Source organism: Sarcophilus harrisii, chromosome 1 (genome assembly GCF_902635505.1).
Source record: "Sarcophilus harrisii chromosome 1, mSarHar1.11, whole genome shotgun sequence".
Lineage (NCBI taxonomy): Eukaryota > Metazoa > Chordata > Mammalia > Dasyuromorphia > Dasyuridae > Sarcophilus > Sarcophilus harrisii.
This window is the reverse complement of record NC_045426.1, coordinates 135018965-135035711: the sequence shown is the minus strand read 5'-3', so window position 1 is coordinate 135035711 and position 16747 is coordinate 135018965. Positions and strand designations below refer to the sequence as shown.

The window sequence follows — 16747 nt, the reverse complement described above, 5'->3', positions numbered from 1 at the left end:
TTTTTTTATCATATCATCTTTTGTCTATTATTTTAAGAATTAGTATCTCTCTTAGCCAATAAATGACAATCACCAAAGAAAAGCTTTACTAAGCACATGTTTTATCTTTAAGTATTTAATGACTTTTTTTTTTTTTGAATGCTGTAAAGAGTTATTTTATGTTCTTACAAGCATGGGTGCCTAGGTTAGTAGACACACCTTTGAAACTCCAAAGGCAGCATAGTTAATGACTTTTTTTATCATTACAGATTAGCCACAGATAGACTTTCCCTTTGCCAACTGGTAATTATCTTGCCACTTTGTGATGTAACATTTTCTTTGATGACTCTCTAATATGTTTACATATTCTAATTCTCTGAGAATTAATTTTTCTTCACTTTATTAGACTACATAAGAGTAAAGAGAGGGTCTTTTCTAAACTTTGTAACTCCTCTAGTTGCAGTATATATACACACAGATTATACATTTAATCATTGTTAAATTAAATTGAGAGTCATTGTCTTTTCATGATCATGAGATTATTGATTTAGAGATTTTATAGATGAGCACCAAAGAAAATGGTAACTAGAAAACTACAGAACTTTGAACTTAGAGCCAATTTAGTCAAATGGGATTTTTTTTAAAGTAGAAGACTATTTTTCTGTTTCATATAAGTTTTTGGGGGGAAAAAACCCTCTAAAAATATGAGAATGAAAAAAATTACTTCACATATTTTAGAACTTATTTTCATAATTATGTCTTTGTGTGGGTGAAATAAAAAATAAGACCTGTTACATTGAATTAAATTCCAGAGAAGAGGTTAAGTGATTTGCCCAAAGTTATATGATTAGAAAAAAAAAAATGAGAGTGGGAATCCATGTCCTATAATTCTTTTAAATCCACTTAAACTTTATACCGAAATCTCTCAGTAAGTAACCTTCATCTTTCCAATCTGGCATGTCGTGTGTGTGTGTGTGTGTGTGTGTGTGTGTGTGTGTGTGTGATCTCAAATTCTGTCAAGCCACTGGTTGACCCAACTTCCCTCAGGAAAAGAAATATGAGAAATGTTCGACACTAGCACCTCTGGGGGTGGGGCTCAGCTCACTTATCTCTCCTTCCACCCTCTGGACTCGGGCACACCTGGAGCTCTTGCTTCCTGCAAGCCAGCTGGGAGAGGAAGCTGGAGGGGAGAGGAATGGGACCAACAGGAGTAGCTGTCCTGACTGCCGCTGTCCTCCTGGTCATTCAGGTCTCAGAGGGTAAGTGGTGGGGCTTTCTCCAGAAGCCAGCTTCCTTTGTCAGAGGGAGTTCAGTGAAATTATCATGATTTCTCAGGTCACAATTGAAAAGGAAAGACTCCCTGGGTAAAAGGATTTATCCAATTTGATGTTTTATTTCCCTTAACCTGAGAGATGGGAATAAGGTTAAAATCTGGACTCCATAAGAAGAGAATTTCAGAGAGGGCTGTCTTATTTCTTGTTAACTGGGAGGCTCCCAGCTCCTTGTCCAGGGGGTAGGAGACAGCCCTTCCATACCACAGAGTTAGCCTTTTTTCTTTGAGTTGGGGGATGGAAGGAATGAGGAAGGATCAAAGCTGGTTTGGTGAGGCAGCTTTGGTTTCATAGGGCCCTGGACTTGGGAGAAAGGAAGGCATGTGTTCAAATTCTCTCAATCACTTGTCAGCTGGGTTATCCTGGCAAGTTGATCAATCTCTCTGTTTCAGTGTTCCCCTTTGTAAAATGAGGGTGTAGAACTTGACTTCTAAGTCTACTTTTGGTTCTCAATCTATGATCCCATGACTGTGCTTCGTCTAGGATCCAAAGATTTAGAACTGAGATCGTCTTCTCCAAACTCTTCATTTTAAACAGAAGAAAAATAAAGACTAAAGAAATGAAGAGAATTGCAAAACTAAATATAGTGCTCTTCCAACTACTCCATGTTATCTTTATATAACATGGCATCTCAGAATAGTGGCATCTCAGAAAATCTTCATCCAGAGATGCAGAAAAAGGCCTTTCATGCATTTTGCTTCCCCACTCCCTGCAAATTCACAGAAATATCAGTGGCATAGATTTGGAGCTGGGAAGGATTGTTCAGGAAAAACTCTCATTTTTCCAAATAAGGAACCTGAAATCTTGAGAAGTTAAGGGACTTGCCTAGAGTCACTGAGCAAATAAGCTGCTCAAATCTAGATCCTCTGACTATAAGCTTTCTGTGTATTCTTTGGAAGTAAGGACAGACTTGGCATATTTAACATGGACAACCCAGATTTTGACCATCATCTATTCTAGAAATTCTTTGAAATTGAAATGTGGAGCTAGCTTTGGAAAGAGAAAGATGGGCTAAGGTGGCTTTTATGGAAAGATGTAGCAGGGCTAGGTTCTGAACTGGCATTTGCTTGCATTTAGGTCTTAAGAGTTGACATTTGAGAATGATTTTCAGATACTTAGGCCTAGATAATTAAATATTATTAAAGGTACAGCAATTAAACTTTCCTTGCTCAAAATGCTAAATAGAAAACCTAAAGTTGCCCTTCTAATTAACATTCACTAAGCAGAGTATCTTATACACAATTTCTAACAAATTGATAGCTGGAAAAGTACAGTAGATTTAGTCTGCATAGACCAGCTCAAAATAATAACAATAATAATAATAATAAGCTATCATTTACATAGCACTTTAAGGTTTACATATCCCTTTATAAATATTATCTCACTTGATCCTCATAACAACCCTGGAAGGTATTATCCCCATTTTAAATATGAGGGAATTCAGACAGAGGTTAAATGATTTGCCTAGGATCACACAACTAGTATCTGAGGTAGCATTTGAATTCAGTTCTTCCTGACTCTATATAACCTTTTGGGGAAAAATATCTCTATAGACAAATATAAGAATGAATAAATATACCGTCTGAGATCTTAGATCTCATTTTCAATATTATGTCTTTTTACAGATGGAAGTAAAAAAGGTTTGTTACATTGAATTTATTCCTATTGAATAATTTCATTGCCTAAAGATTGTCTCCCTAAAATGACATACATGTACATTTCTCTATATGCCACCTCATATCTGGAAAAGAGAAATGGGGAGGACAGGAAGAATTAAAGAGGGGAGATTATCCAGTCTCTTCTAGTGTGAGACCAAGAGGAATTCTAGTGGGGAGTAGAGAGAGGGGACTATAGGTTTCAGAGAAGGTCGAGTATAGCTCTCTCTCTCTCTCTCATATATATATATATATGAATATTCATAGAATTTACAACTAGAAAGAACCTCAGAAGTCATTTAGTTCAAACCTACTCCCCTGCCGCCTGACATTTTGTACATGAGAAAAGTGAGGTCAGAAAGTTATATGATTTATTCAAAGTCATAAAAGTAGAAAGCAACAGAGCTGAGATTTGAACCCAAATCCTGATTTCCATTATGCTATAATAATGAACTGAGGAGGAAGGGCAATAATGAGCAACTAGCTGTCTAATGGGGCAAAAGGGGCAGACTGAGGCGTGGCTTTAGATAAGTGCAGAAGCTAGAGCACATCATATTGTCATTCTGTGGTCATCAAGTTAAATCAGGTTAAACCTCCTAAAAGAAGGGTGATAGTCTGCGCTAGAAATAGGAGACACACATTTTTGAACGTGATCAATGTGGAAATTCATTTTGTGGGAAATAACTATGTGAATTGTTACAAGAATTATCTCTTCCTTTTTCCAATGAGTAGGGATGCAAAAAGAAGATAAAATAAATTTTTGTTCATTGAAAAATTTCATTTAAAAAGTAAAATCAGGTTAAACTGAATATTAAGGGCATAGTTGAAGGTAGACAAAAATCACAAAAAGACAGTGGAATCAGTGTGGGATGTGGAAAGGCAGGGAAGAGGTAAAGAAGGAATCTTATTTTGCTATATGTAAGTCATGGGAAGAGTAGAATTTAAGACTGACCATATATATGCAAGAATCTCAGGTCTTTTTGGAGCCAGATGTCAGGGCCACTACTTTGACCCTTGAGTCTGGAAAGAGAGGAAGACAAGGAAAGGATGAAGTGCTCAGGGATAGAGGGATCAGCAGTCAACTCAGGGGAGTAGTCAGAGAAAATATTTTAGGACAAGCTCTGCCAGCTGATTTTTTAAAAAGCACTTTCATTGCTTTAGGCTGGGGGCTATCATTTCATTTACCGCCCTATAACATTAAAATAATCAGATATAACACCTAAGTGACTCATCCATGGTCTGAAGTAACCAATTTAGCTGCCTAAGTCTTTGGAAAACACCTGGTTTACCCTTGGACCTAGTCTCATAAACAGACCTTGACTGCCACCCAAAAGTAGTAGTGCCTTGTGGGTAAATTCTGGCTGCAGCAGCAACCTTCTCCAAGTTGCTTATGTGGTTGCTGGCTCCCGCAGACTCAACAAATTCCTCCAAGGTCACAGAAATATCTTCCTAGTTTAAGTGGCCCTGAACCAAAACATTACTTATCACCATGCACAGCTTTATGGGGTAAGATGAGGTGGACTTTTCCCAGTAGACTAACATTAAAATGATTAAAAAAAAAAAAAAAGCCCTGCTTTTTAACTAGTAGGCATCAATATGCATAACTTCTATTTTTAATTAAATATTTTATTTAAAACTTAACATTGACCAATGATACAATCAACAAAATATAATGAAAGTTCATATAAATATAATAAAAGTTTACATAAAAATTAATTTCAGTGCCTAATGTATCATGACACCTTTCCAGTCCCTCTTATTCTCATGATTTCTTAGCCATTCCTTCTTCCTTTTATGTTGTCATAGGGCCTGTTCTTCTACTTGTTTGTTTGTTTTTTTTAACTTTCCATTATTGTGTGAGAAACTTCTTCTATATGACATTACATCTTTCCATGCTTTCCAATGCTGGCTGAATTTTCTCCAATATATCCCAATTTAGTGGTCCTAGTGGGAGAGTCATAATATTCTTTGCTTCCTATTGCCCCTTCCGACTCCCTCCATCTCACCCTCCACCTTCACTTGAGGAAACAGAACAGTATCAAATTTATCACCCACTCAGGAACTTAGTGGCCCATATCTTACTGACCCCTAGAACATTTTCTCTCCTTTCAGTGAGTTTAAGGGCTGTCTCTCTCTCTCTCTTTATCCTAATTCTTGCTCTCTTATTAAGGAGCCTTCCTGTACATGTTGTTGCTTCTATAAATATCCCAACTACTGAATTTCTCAATCTACTCAAATGCCATGATCCACTCTTTCCCTATATTGTTGTTCTGTCATTTCAGTCGTGTCCAAGTCTTCATGACCCCATTTAGGATTTTCTTGGCAAAGATACTGGAGTGGTTTGCCATTTCCTTCTCTAGTTATTTTTGCAGATGAAGAAACTGAGGAAATAGAGTTAAATAACTGTCCAGGATCACACAGGTAGTAAGTACCTGAAGCTGAATTTGAACTCAGGAAGATGAATCTGAGTCGTCCTGATTTCAGACCCAGCATTCTATGCACTATGGTGCCACCTAACGGCCCATATGTGAGAATGGTTATCCTCAATCTTGCCACTTCCATTTCTGGTTTCAAGAACTTTGAATTTCCTTTCTCTGCTTATAATCTTTTACCATTACATCCTTCCCTATACCTTACTATCTAACTCTATTCTGTATTCTTATCATGACCTCCAGGCCTTCCATCCCTTCAGTATATTCCAAGGTTGAGATAGACTCTTCCTTCTGAATCTTGATCCCTTGGTGAACCAGTTCACTGCACTATCTTCTATTCTTAAATCTCGTGTTCTCTTGTCCTATAAATTGATCATGATTGCCAAACCCCAAACCTGGATTATTCCTACTAACCTCCATTGCTCCTAATAATGTATTTTTGAAAGGAGCTAGAAATTATATTATTGATGGGATCTATTTACAAATGTTTGTTACTTACTGAGCCTTTCCTCCTGCAAGAAAATCCTTCTATAATTCCCTATTTCCATAATCAATTCCCTATTTCTATAATCACAGCAATTGGTCAATCAATTAATCAATAAACACTTATTAAGTGCTTACTATCTGCCAGACATTATGCTAAGTGCTAGGGATATAAAAAGTAGTAAAAAACAAAACAAAAACAGTCCCTGACTTCAAGGAGCTTACAGTCTAATGGAGGAAGTCAACATGCAAATAAATATATACAAAGCAAGCTATGTACAAGATAAATAGGGAATAATTAACAGAGAAAAGACATTAGAATTAAGAAGATTGGTGAAGGCTTTCCATAGAAGGTGGAATTTTTTTTGGAACTTAAAAAAAGACAGGGAATTCAGAAGATAGAATTGAGGAGGGATGGCAATTCAGAGAATGCCTGGAGTTGAGTGATGGAGTTTCTTGTTCCAAGAATAGCCAAGAAGCCGGTGTTACTGGACAAAGGGGTATATGTTGGGGAGTAAGGAATCAGAAGATTGGAAAGATGGGAAGAGGTTAAGTTATGAAGGGCTTTGAATTTGCTCCTGTAGACAACATGAATTGAATGATTGTAGGTGACATGATCAGACTTGTGTTGTAGGAAAATCACTTTAGTGACTGAATAGGGAATGAATTGAAGTAAGGAGAGACTGGAAGCAGGGAGACCTAACAGCAGTCTTTTGCAGTGATCGAGGAGTAAAGCAATGGGGAGCTGCACTAGAATGGTGGCAGTGTCAGAGGAGAGAAAGTGGAGTACTTGAAAGATGCTGCAAAGATCTTGGCAACAGATCTGATGTGGAATTGGAGAAATAGAAATAAAGGATGACTCCTAGATTGGAAGCCTGAGGAACTGAGAGGATGATATTGCCCTTTACAGTAATAGGGAATGTAGGATGGGGGAAGGTCTAGGGAGAAAAATCTTAAATTCTGTTTGGAAGTTTAATTTCAGATGTGATATTTGAAAAGCAGTTAAAGATGTGTGGTAGAAGGTCAGCTTAGTGATTAGGGCAAGAAATGTTGATTTGAGAATCATCAGCATAGAAATGGTAATTAAATCAATGGGAACTGATGAATTACCAAATGAAGCAGTATAGAGGGAGAAGAGAAGAGAGGACACAGGAGAAAACCCTGAAGGATCTTTAAATTTTCTTCTCTCAACCTCTCAGTTAAGGACTTTTTCTTCACCAGAACCAGCGACCTTTCACTACCAGAATGATCTTCTCTCCCTCTTCTCATTTCACATTCCTTTGAAATCATTGATCATTATTTCAGTATCTTGCTTATTGTTTCTAATAAAGAACTGACTCCTCAACCAACCCCTCTACATGAAGCTTTCATCTCATCTTCTATCTTCTCCAATAGATTGCTCCCATAATTAATGATCCTCCCAGTCTCCAATTATTTCTTATCTCTTGATTTTTTCTCTTCTGCCTACAACATTGTCACATCCTTCCATACTTAAAAAAAAGACCGACTTGATCTGACCATTCCCACTATTTATCATCCTATATTTCTTCTTACCTTCTCAGCTGAACTCTCTGAGAAAAAAAAAAAACAAACAAAACCAAAAAAACCAAACAATCTATACTTGGTACCTCTACTTCCTCTTCTCTTATTGCTGTTGTCATTTTTTTTTTTTCAGTCATTCTGACTCTCTAAGATTATCTTGGCAAAAACATTAGAGTGGTTTGCCATTTTGTTCTCTAGTTCATTTTACAAATGAGAAAACTGAGGCAAAGAGATTTAAGCGACTTGCTCCGGCTCCTATCTCAAGTAAGAGCCTGAGGCAATATCCTAACTCCGGTGGATAAGACTTCCCAACTTCAGGCCAGATACACTGCACCCCCTAGCCACCCCTTCTCTCTAAAATCCTCTGTAGTCTGGCTTCCAACCTCATCATTTAACTGAAATTGCTCATACCAAAGTTACTATTGATTTTGTAATTGCCAAAACTAGTGGCCTGTTTTTAGCCCTTATCCTTCTTGATCTCTCTGCTGCAGTTGTTACTTTTGATTCCCTTCTTCTGGATGTTTTCTTCTCTCCAGGTTTTCATAATATTGCTCTTTCTTAGTTCTCCTTATTTGTTGAGTGATTTTGTGAAGCCTTCCCTCATTTAATCCAACTCATTTTCATATCACCATGACTTCATGGTCATTTTTTTTTTTTGGCTGAGGCATTTGGGGTTAAGTGACTTGCCCAGGGTCACACAGCTAGAACGTGTTAAGTGGTTGAGGCCAGATTTAAACTCAGGTCCTCCTGACTTCAGGGCTGGTGCTCTAACTGCTGCACCACCGAGCTGCCCCACTAATGATCATCTTAAAGAATGAAGAACAAGGATCAACTAGATGGTGCAGCAGATAGAGCACTAGCCCTGGAGTCAGGAGGCCTTGAGTTCAAATTCAGCCTCAGAAACTTAACATTTACTATCTGTGTGACCCTGGGCAAGTCACTTATCCCCAGTTACCTTCTTCCCCCCCCCCAAAAAAAAAGAGAGACAACAAAAGATAAGTAGCAACTTCTCTGAGGAGGAGTTGCCCCACTGAAGATTGGGTATATACAGCTTTCTTTCTTTCTTTTTTCTTTGTATCTATCTTCCTTCCTTCCTTCCTTTCTTTTTCTTTCTTTTTCCTTCATTCCTCTTTCTTTCTTTCTTTTCCTTTCTTTCTTTTCTCTCTTTTTTCTCTTTCTTTTCCTCTCTTTTTTCTCTCTTTCTTTCTTCTTTCTCTTTCTCTCTTTCTTCTTCTGAAATAAACATGTCACTGCATCACCCTCTCACATACAACTCACATACCATCACATACAACTCCCATTTTTCCTTATTACCTTGAGAATGAAATATCAATTCTATTTGACATGTAAGGCTCCTCAAAGAGTGATCCCTTTTTATTCTTTCAATCTCTTCTCATAGTCTATGTTTCAGGCACATTGGCCACACATCCATAATTCCAGCAACTAACTCCATGTTTTTGTACTGCTTGTACCCCATGAATGGAATATTTTCTCTTTTTTTTCATTTTTAATATTTTGTTTTTCCCAAATTACATATGAAAAACAATTTTTAACATTTGTATTATTTTTTTTAAGTTTTAATTTCCAAACTCTATCCTTTCTTCCCTTCCATCTCCCCTCCCTGAGTCAGTAAACAATCTGATATAGGTTATATATGTAAAATATTGCATTCAGTCATGGAAAACATTTCCTGAATGAAATATTTTCTCTGTCACCTCTGCCTCTTAGAATTATTTTCTTCCTTCAAGACTCAGCTCAAACACCACTTTCTCCTAGTGGCCTTTTCCACTCCTCACAGTTACTGAGCCTTTTACTCTAAAGTTATATTTACTCTAAATTAAAAAAAAAATTCAAAATAGATACAAAGTGACTTTTACTCTAAAGTTACTTTGTATCTATTTTGAATATTTTTATATATCATTTATGTATAAAATGTAGTCTCCTCCATTAGAAAGTAAGCTCCTTAAGGGTAAGCACTGGTTTTAATTTTTCCTGATACAAACAGATATATGTTATTGACAAGTCACTAAAACACTAGGTGATCTTAAATTCAAATCCAGCTTCAGATACTTATTAGTTGTTTGATCCTGGGCAAGTCACTTAACCCTATTTGCCTCAGTTTCCTCATCTGTAAAATAAACTGGAGAAGGAATGGTAAATCACTCCAGTATCTTTGCCAAGAAACGGGATCAAGAAGAGTCAGACATAATTGAACAACAACAAACTATATCAATTTTTTGCATAACTAGTTATTGCATTCTTTCCCCATTTTACTGGAAGCTCTTTGAAAGCAAGAACTATTTATTTTTCCATGTTTAGCACAGAGTAATGATATAGAATAACATATGTAAAGCACTTTGTAAATCCTACAGTATAGCATAAATGTTGGTTATTATTATTATTATAGATGTTTAATAAATGCTTGTTGCTTGACTGACTCCCAGCATTGTTCCGTAAGCCCCTCATTTTGAATATAGGTTATTTTTAAATCTTCAATGCAAGGTTTAAGCCACTTCTCTGAAGGTACACAGTTGAAAATGCAGCCCTTTATATATAAACCCTTCAATCGCCCTATATGAATTAATTGCATTAATTCAAATAATAATACAATAACTCATAGTAGCTTACATTCATATACTGCTTTCTTCACAATAACTCCGTGAGGCAGATGGTACTAGCATTCTCCAAAATTTTACAGATAAGGAAACCAGACCTCATAGAGCTTAAGGAACAGACCCAAAGTCACATTGTAGATTATGTAAGGTTAAGTGACAGGGTCAGAAAGCCAGAATTTGAATCCATGTCATTCCTGACAAGTCCAGCATTCTTTCCATTTTTCCCACATTCTAACCACCCTGGAGTTCACTACACCAAACTATTCTGCACAACTGGGATGTTCTATTATACTTGAAGAGAAGCTGGAAGGGGCAGTTTGACCTTATTTAGATTGTGTTTTATTTAGGCAGTCCCTTCAACCTCTCTGCCTTTTAGCTTCATGATTCTCACACTCTTCCATGCAGAAACCTTTTTTTTCCTAATTGTAGATTTAGCTTACCTGCATCTTATTTTATTTTTTAATAGTACATGCAAAGTTAGTTTTCAACAATCATCTTTTTAAAACCTTGTATTTCAAATTTTTCTCCCTTTCCTCCCATCTGCCCCAAGACAGCAAGTAATCTGCTATAAGTTAAACATGTGTACTTTCTAGCTGTGTGACTCTGGGCAAGTCACTTAACCCTAACCGCCTCAGCAAAGAAAAGAAAAGAAAAAACATGTGCAGTTCTTCTGAAGATATTTCCATATTCATCCTCATGTGCAAGAAAAAAATCACATCAAAAGGGGAAGAAAACAAGCAAACAAACAACAACAACAAATGAAAATACTGTGCTTTGATTCACATTCAATCTCCACAATTCTTTCTCTAAATGTGAATGACTCTTTCCATCACAAGTCTATTGGAATTGCCTTGAATCATCTCATTGCTGGAAAAAAAATGAAGACCATCACACAGTTGATCATTACATAACCTTGTTGTTGCTGTGTATAATGTTCCTTTGATTCTGCTTACTTCACTTAGCATCAGTTCATGCAAGTCTTTCCAGGCTTTTGTGAAATCAGCCTCATGCAGGGATCTTCTTGAGAATCCCCCAAGATAGGGCATCATAGGTTTTCACATGAAAAGGCCTGTGAGATCACACCTTCTTTTATAAAGAGAGAACCTACATTGTGACTTGATTATGGTTAAATAGCTTGTATGTAGTCCTCTTACTGCAAATCTAGTGAGCTCACTGTTAATTAACTGTTAATCTCTCTGGACCTTAGTTTCCTTCATTGAAAAATGAGCAAGTTGGACTGAAGGGCTGAACAATTCTTCCATATCTAAATCAGAGCTTCTTTAAAGCTCAAAGGGTCCATATGGGCAAAAATGTTTGTGGCAGTCCTTTTTGTAGTGGCTAGAAACTGGAAATTGAATGGAAGCCCAACAATTGGAGAGTGGCTGAATAAATTGTGGTATACGAATGTTAGAAACATTTCTGTAAGAAATGACCAGCAGGATGATTTCAGAAAGGCCTGGAGAGACTTACATGAACTGATGCTAAGTGAAATGAGTAGAACCAGGAGATCATTATACACTTCAATAATGATATTAGAGGATGATCAATTCTGATGGATGTGGCTCTCTGGCTCTCTTCATCAGTGAGATGATCCAAATCAGTTCCAGTTGTTCAGTAATGAAGAGAATCATCTATACCCAGAGAGACAACTATGGGAAATGAGTGTGGACCGCAACATAGCATTTCCACTCTTTCTGTTATTGTTTGCTTGCATTTTTGTTTTCCTTTTCAAGTTTTTTTTAACCTTCTTTCTAAATCCGATCTTTCTTAAGCAACAAGATAACTGTATAAATATGTATACATATATTGAATTTAACATATATTTCAACATATTTAACATGTATTGGACTACCTGCCATCTGGGGAGGGGATGAGGAGAAAGAGGGGGAAAGTTGGAACAGAAGATTTTACAAGAATTAGTGTTGAAAAGTTACCCATGCATATATTTTGTAAATAAAAAGCTCTAATAAAAACAAAACCACTAGGAAAAAAAAGAAAGGAGGAAATATATGATTTCAAAAAGACGTGGGAAGATTTTTATGAAGTGATGTAAAGAGAGCAGGACCAGAAAAACAACTGTATTGTATAATGTCAACATTAAAATTAAATAATAATGAAATTTTTTATAAACTGAAAAATGGAAAAAAAAAAAAAGCTCAAAGGGTCTTTTGACATCAATGAGTTCTACATTTTTATTTTACAAATAAGGAAACTGAGGCTCAGAATGGTTAAGTGATTTGCCAGGTGTTGCCCATCTGGTATTTAGGATCATGGATAAAGAGTTGGAAGGAATCTTAAAAGTTAACCCTAGTCCAAACTCAGGAAACTGAAGCTCAGAGATATTAATCAATGTGTAGAAAGTCATGTCAATAGAATGTGGCCGAGCTGGATTCAAACCTAGCATTCTTTTCCACTATGTTATCATTTAAAACAAATCATTCTGGCTTTAAGTCCAGTATGAATATAATAATAAAAGCTAATATTTACATGGTATTGTATGTGCCATATACTTTACAATAACTATCTCATTTAATCCTCACAATATCCCTGGGAAGTAGGTGCTATGATTATTATCATTTTGCAATTGAGGGAACTGAGGCAAACATGGGTAAAGTTACTTGTTCAGTATCATACCAAATGTCTGAAGTCAAATTTGAACTCATATCTTCCTAACTCCAGACCTGGTACTCTATTCATTGTGCCCCTACACACTAGGGGATGATCTCTCATAATTTATGATAATGATTACTACTTCTAGACCAGTCACTGTGTGATCCTTGGCAAATCATCTAATCTCTTAGACTTCAGTTTCTCTGCCTTTTTTAAATGACTAATAATACTTGTATTATCTACCCCATAGTATTGTTACATTTGTTTTCCAAATCTTTTTTTGTGTGTGTGAGAAAGGTTTATTTTATTTCCTTAGTTTATATTTCCAAGGAGACAATGAATGCCAAACCACATTTTTTTTTCCAGATTTTTTTATTTTGTTTGTTTGTTTGGTTTTTTTTGTTTTCCAAATCTTAAAGTAAACATAAATGTGATGCATTTATTTACATAACTATAAATGAGATGCCATCAAACTGTAAATCCTATTAGACAAGAAAGGTCTGTGAGGTCATTTAGTCCAATACCTTCTTTTACAGAAGGGAAACTTCAAATCTGAAGGTTAGATGACTTGCTTATGGTTACACAGATTATAAGTATCAGGTCCAAAATTTGAACTCTATCCTCTAATGTCAAATCTAGTCAATTTAACCATTGAGTGACATTAAATAAGAAATCATGTTCACTTGCACTGGAAGCACTCCACAGAATATTATGCCTATAATTCATTTGCCTTTATAAATATTGCCATGGTATAAATTATTTTTGGCATTGAGGTGTATCTATTTGAACTTCAATTTCCTTCTCAACAAATTGAGAAAATTGGATTAGATGCCAATAGGAACCTTTCTAGTTCTAAAACTCTGATTTTATTATCATTTATTTTCTGAAATTGCCTTGGTTTTGCTTTTGACCCTTTATGACTGTATCCATATAGGAAGGAGATAAAAAAGGAAAATGCTCATTTATTAAGGATGTACTATATGTCAGACAGGGACAATTAGGTAGCTCAGTGGATAGAGTGCCAGGTCTGGAGACTGACAGACTCATTTTTCTTAGTTTAAATGTGGCCTTAGACACTTACAAGCTGTGTGACCCTGGACAAGTCATTTAACCTTGCTTAATCTTACACATATGAACTTGGAAACTGCACATAAGGGCATTGGGACACATTCCTCTAAATGACTAGCTTTTTTAAAATACAAAGCAGGTATCTTCAGCAAGATCAGAGTTGCCTATCCAGTATTCCCTACAAAGGGCCATCTCCAAGTAGGAAAGATGACCACTTAGTCATGGTGGCTTGTGCCAAGATTTATATCATTGAGTGAGTCTCTGGTTTTACCTGTAGGGATCTGAGTGAGCAGGAGATATCCCCAGGTATAAGGCCCTGCCAGCGGTCTACCCTAACTCAGTGCACTCTACTGGGGAAGCAGCATCACAATTTAGAGGGAACTGATAAAATGATTCTCTTTCAATTTAGATGAGCAACTTCTAGCCTTAGAGTGTTGCCTGGGATACTGTGAGCTTCAGTGACTTTTGCTGAATCAAAAAGCTACCTGTATGTGTCCAATTCAAGTTTCCTCGACTCCCAGACCAGCTATCTCTCTATTGAGCCTCTCATAGTAAAAGAACATATATCATAAATACCATAAATCATTGCTGCACTACATTTACTGTCCTGAGATGTTAGGTTTTGAGATGGAGAAGATGTCTTTCTTGCCTACATTTTCAGTTTACAATTGAGGCCCAGAGAAGAGGTATGACCTGTCCAAACTTACCCAGTAATAAGTGGTAGAACCCAGTATTGAAGCCCAAGTCTACATACTATAAATTCAAAACATTTTTATATTACTACAGAACAAGGAAATCATGATGATGGGGAGCTAAAACCTCCCCAATTCATTGCAAATTCACTGTGTTAGTCTTGCTTTTGTTTGATCTGAATTTTATCTTCATTGAAAAAAATTAGATGTATTTATTTAGAAATTGTATTAAAAATAATTTTTATCATTCCCTTCCCACCCTCTCTGAGAATGTTGTTTCCTCAACCTTCCCAACATCCCACATCTGGGAAAGCTTTGGTGTATAAAATTCAAGGATCTTAAAATGTTTCAAACTATACGTCCAAACACAAGAGGAAGTCATATCTTTTTTTTAAAAAAATAATAGCTTTTTATTTTCAAAATGTATGCAAAACTAGTTTTCAACTTTTATCCTTGCAAAACCTTGTGTTCCAAATTTTTTCTTCCTGCCTTCCTCTTACCCCCTCACCTAGTCCCCAAGTATTCTAAAATATGTTAAACATGTGGAATTCTACACATATTTCCATAATTATCATGCTGCATGAGAAAAATAAGATAAAAAAAGAAAAAAAAAAGAAAGAAGAAAAGAAAAGACAAGCAAACAGCAAAAAAAGGTGCACATATTATGTTGTGATCCTCAATCAATCCCTTCAGTCCTCTCTCTGGATGTGGATGGCTCTCTCCATCACAAGTCTATTGGAATTGGTCTGAATCACCTCTTTGTTAAAAAGAGCCCCATACATCAGATTTGATCATCATATAACCTTTTTGTTGCTGTGTACAATGTTTTCGTTGTTTTACTCTCTTCCCTTAGCATCAGTTCATCTAAGTCTCTACAGGCCTCTCTGAAATCATCCTGCTGGTCATTTCTTACAAAATAATAATATTCCATAATATTCATATACCACAATTTATTCAGCCATTCTCCAACTGATGGGCATCCACTGTTTCCAGTTTCTTGCTTCTACAAAAAGGGCGACTACAATCATTTTTGCACATATGGGTCCTTTTCCCTTTTTTATGATTTCTTTGGAATACAGGCCCAGTAGAGACACTGAAGAATCAAAGAATATGTACAGTTTGATAGCCCTTTGGGCATAGTTCCAAATTGCTTTCCAGAATGGTTGGATAAGTTCACAACTCCACCAACAATGCATTAGTGTCCCAGTTTTCCCACATCTCCTTCAACATTCATCATTATCTTTTTCTGTCACTTTAGCCAATCTGAGAGGTGTGTAATGGTATCTCAGAGGTGTCTTAATTTTCATTTCTCTGATCAATAATGTTTTAGAGCATGTTTTCATATGACTAGAAATGGTTTTCATTTCTTCATCTGGAAATTGTGTGTTCATATCGTTTAAGCATTTATCAATTTGAGAATGGCTTGTATTCTTATAAATTTTAACAATCTCTATATATTTTAGAAATGAGGCCTTTATCAGAACCTTTGGATGTAAATTTTTTCCCCAATTTTCTGCTTGAGAGGAAGTCATTTCATCACTGTTGCATGGGCAAATTTAAATTTAATCCTCAGCAAATCCTTATCAATTCTTACTGATCCTGGTATGCATGCTATTTCTAAATATTTTGTTACAGTTTGTGGACATTAGGACATCTTATCCTCACAAATCTGTAGGATAAATAATATAAGTATCATTATTCCTTGTTGTTGTGCATTCTTCGTATTCAGAAGACCAGTGATGTTAGGGTCAGAGTATAGGGTGTTGGATTGCAAATGATCAGTCCAGTACAAGTTTAGAAAGCACTATCATAGGTCATACAGCCCTTTTCTTGCTTCAGTATCCCCAGTGGCCATCAGAGGACCCTCAGACTTGTAGGATAGGCAGCTTCAGAGCACACCTTGGATTAACTTCTTATTGACTTATCCAAATTAATCTTGAGACTAAAATGAACTGTTGCTCAAAATATCAAAATCAAAATATATTGTCTATCAACCTCAGAGACCCACATATACAGCAAGTTCTAACTCCCAGTGGACCAGTATGTGAAAGAAGATAATTTTTCTTTTCATGGTCCTTTGATGCCCTTTCACTTTTTATTTCCATGAGACATAATTATGTGAAATCAAGATTCCTTAGGATATATCTAACAATCTGGGAGGGTAGCTTGAAGAAGGGCCAGGAAATGGTTGGAGATATATTGCCAAAAAAGAATGTTTAGTCTATTTGTCTTTTTTTTTTTTTACTTTATTCATTGCACAATAAATTATATAATCATATCACACTAAACCTTTGAACTGAGTATATAGAACATGGCTAGGGACTGAGGCTGGATTAGTCT

The 16747-nt window shown here is 36.1% G+C and overlaps 1 protein-coding gene across 1 annotated transcript in view; it reads left to right on the top strand.

Annotated features, from left to right (window-relative positions):
- The first annotated feature begins 864 nt into the window (after positions 1-864).
- CCL28 (C-C motif chemokine ligand 28) overlaps positions 865-16747 on the top strand; it is a 33439-nt gene continuing 17556 nt past the window's right edge. The window contains exon 1 of the mRNA XM_003759909.4: positions 865-1238. Coding sequence (XP_003759957.1) covers positions 1175-1238 — 64 coding nt within the window. The 5' untranslated portion in view covers positions 865-1174. The remainder of the gene's footprint in view (positions 1239-16747) is intronic.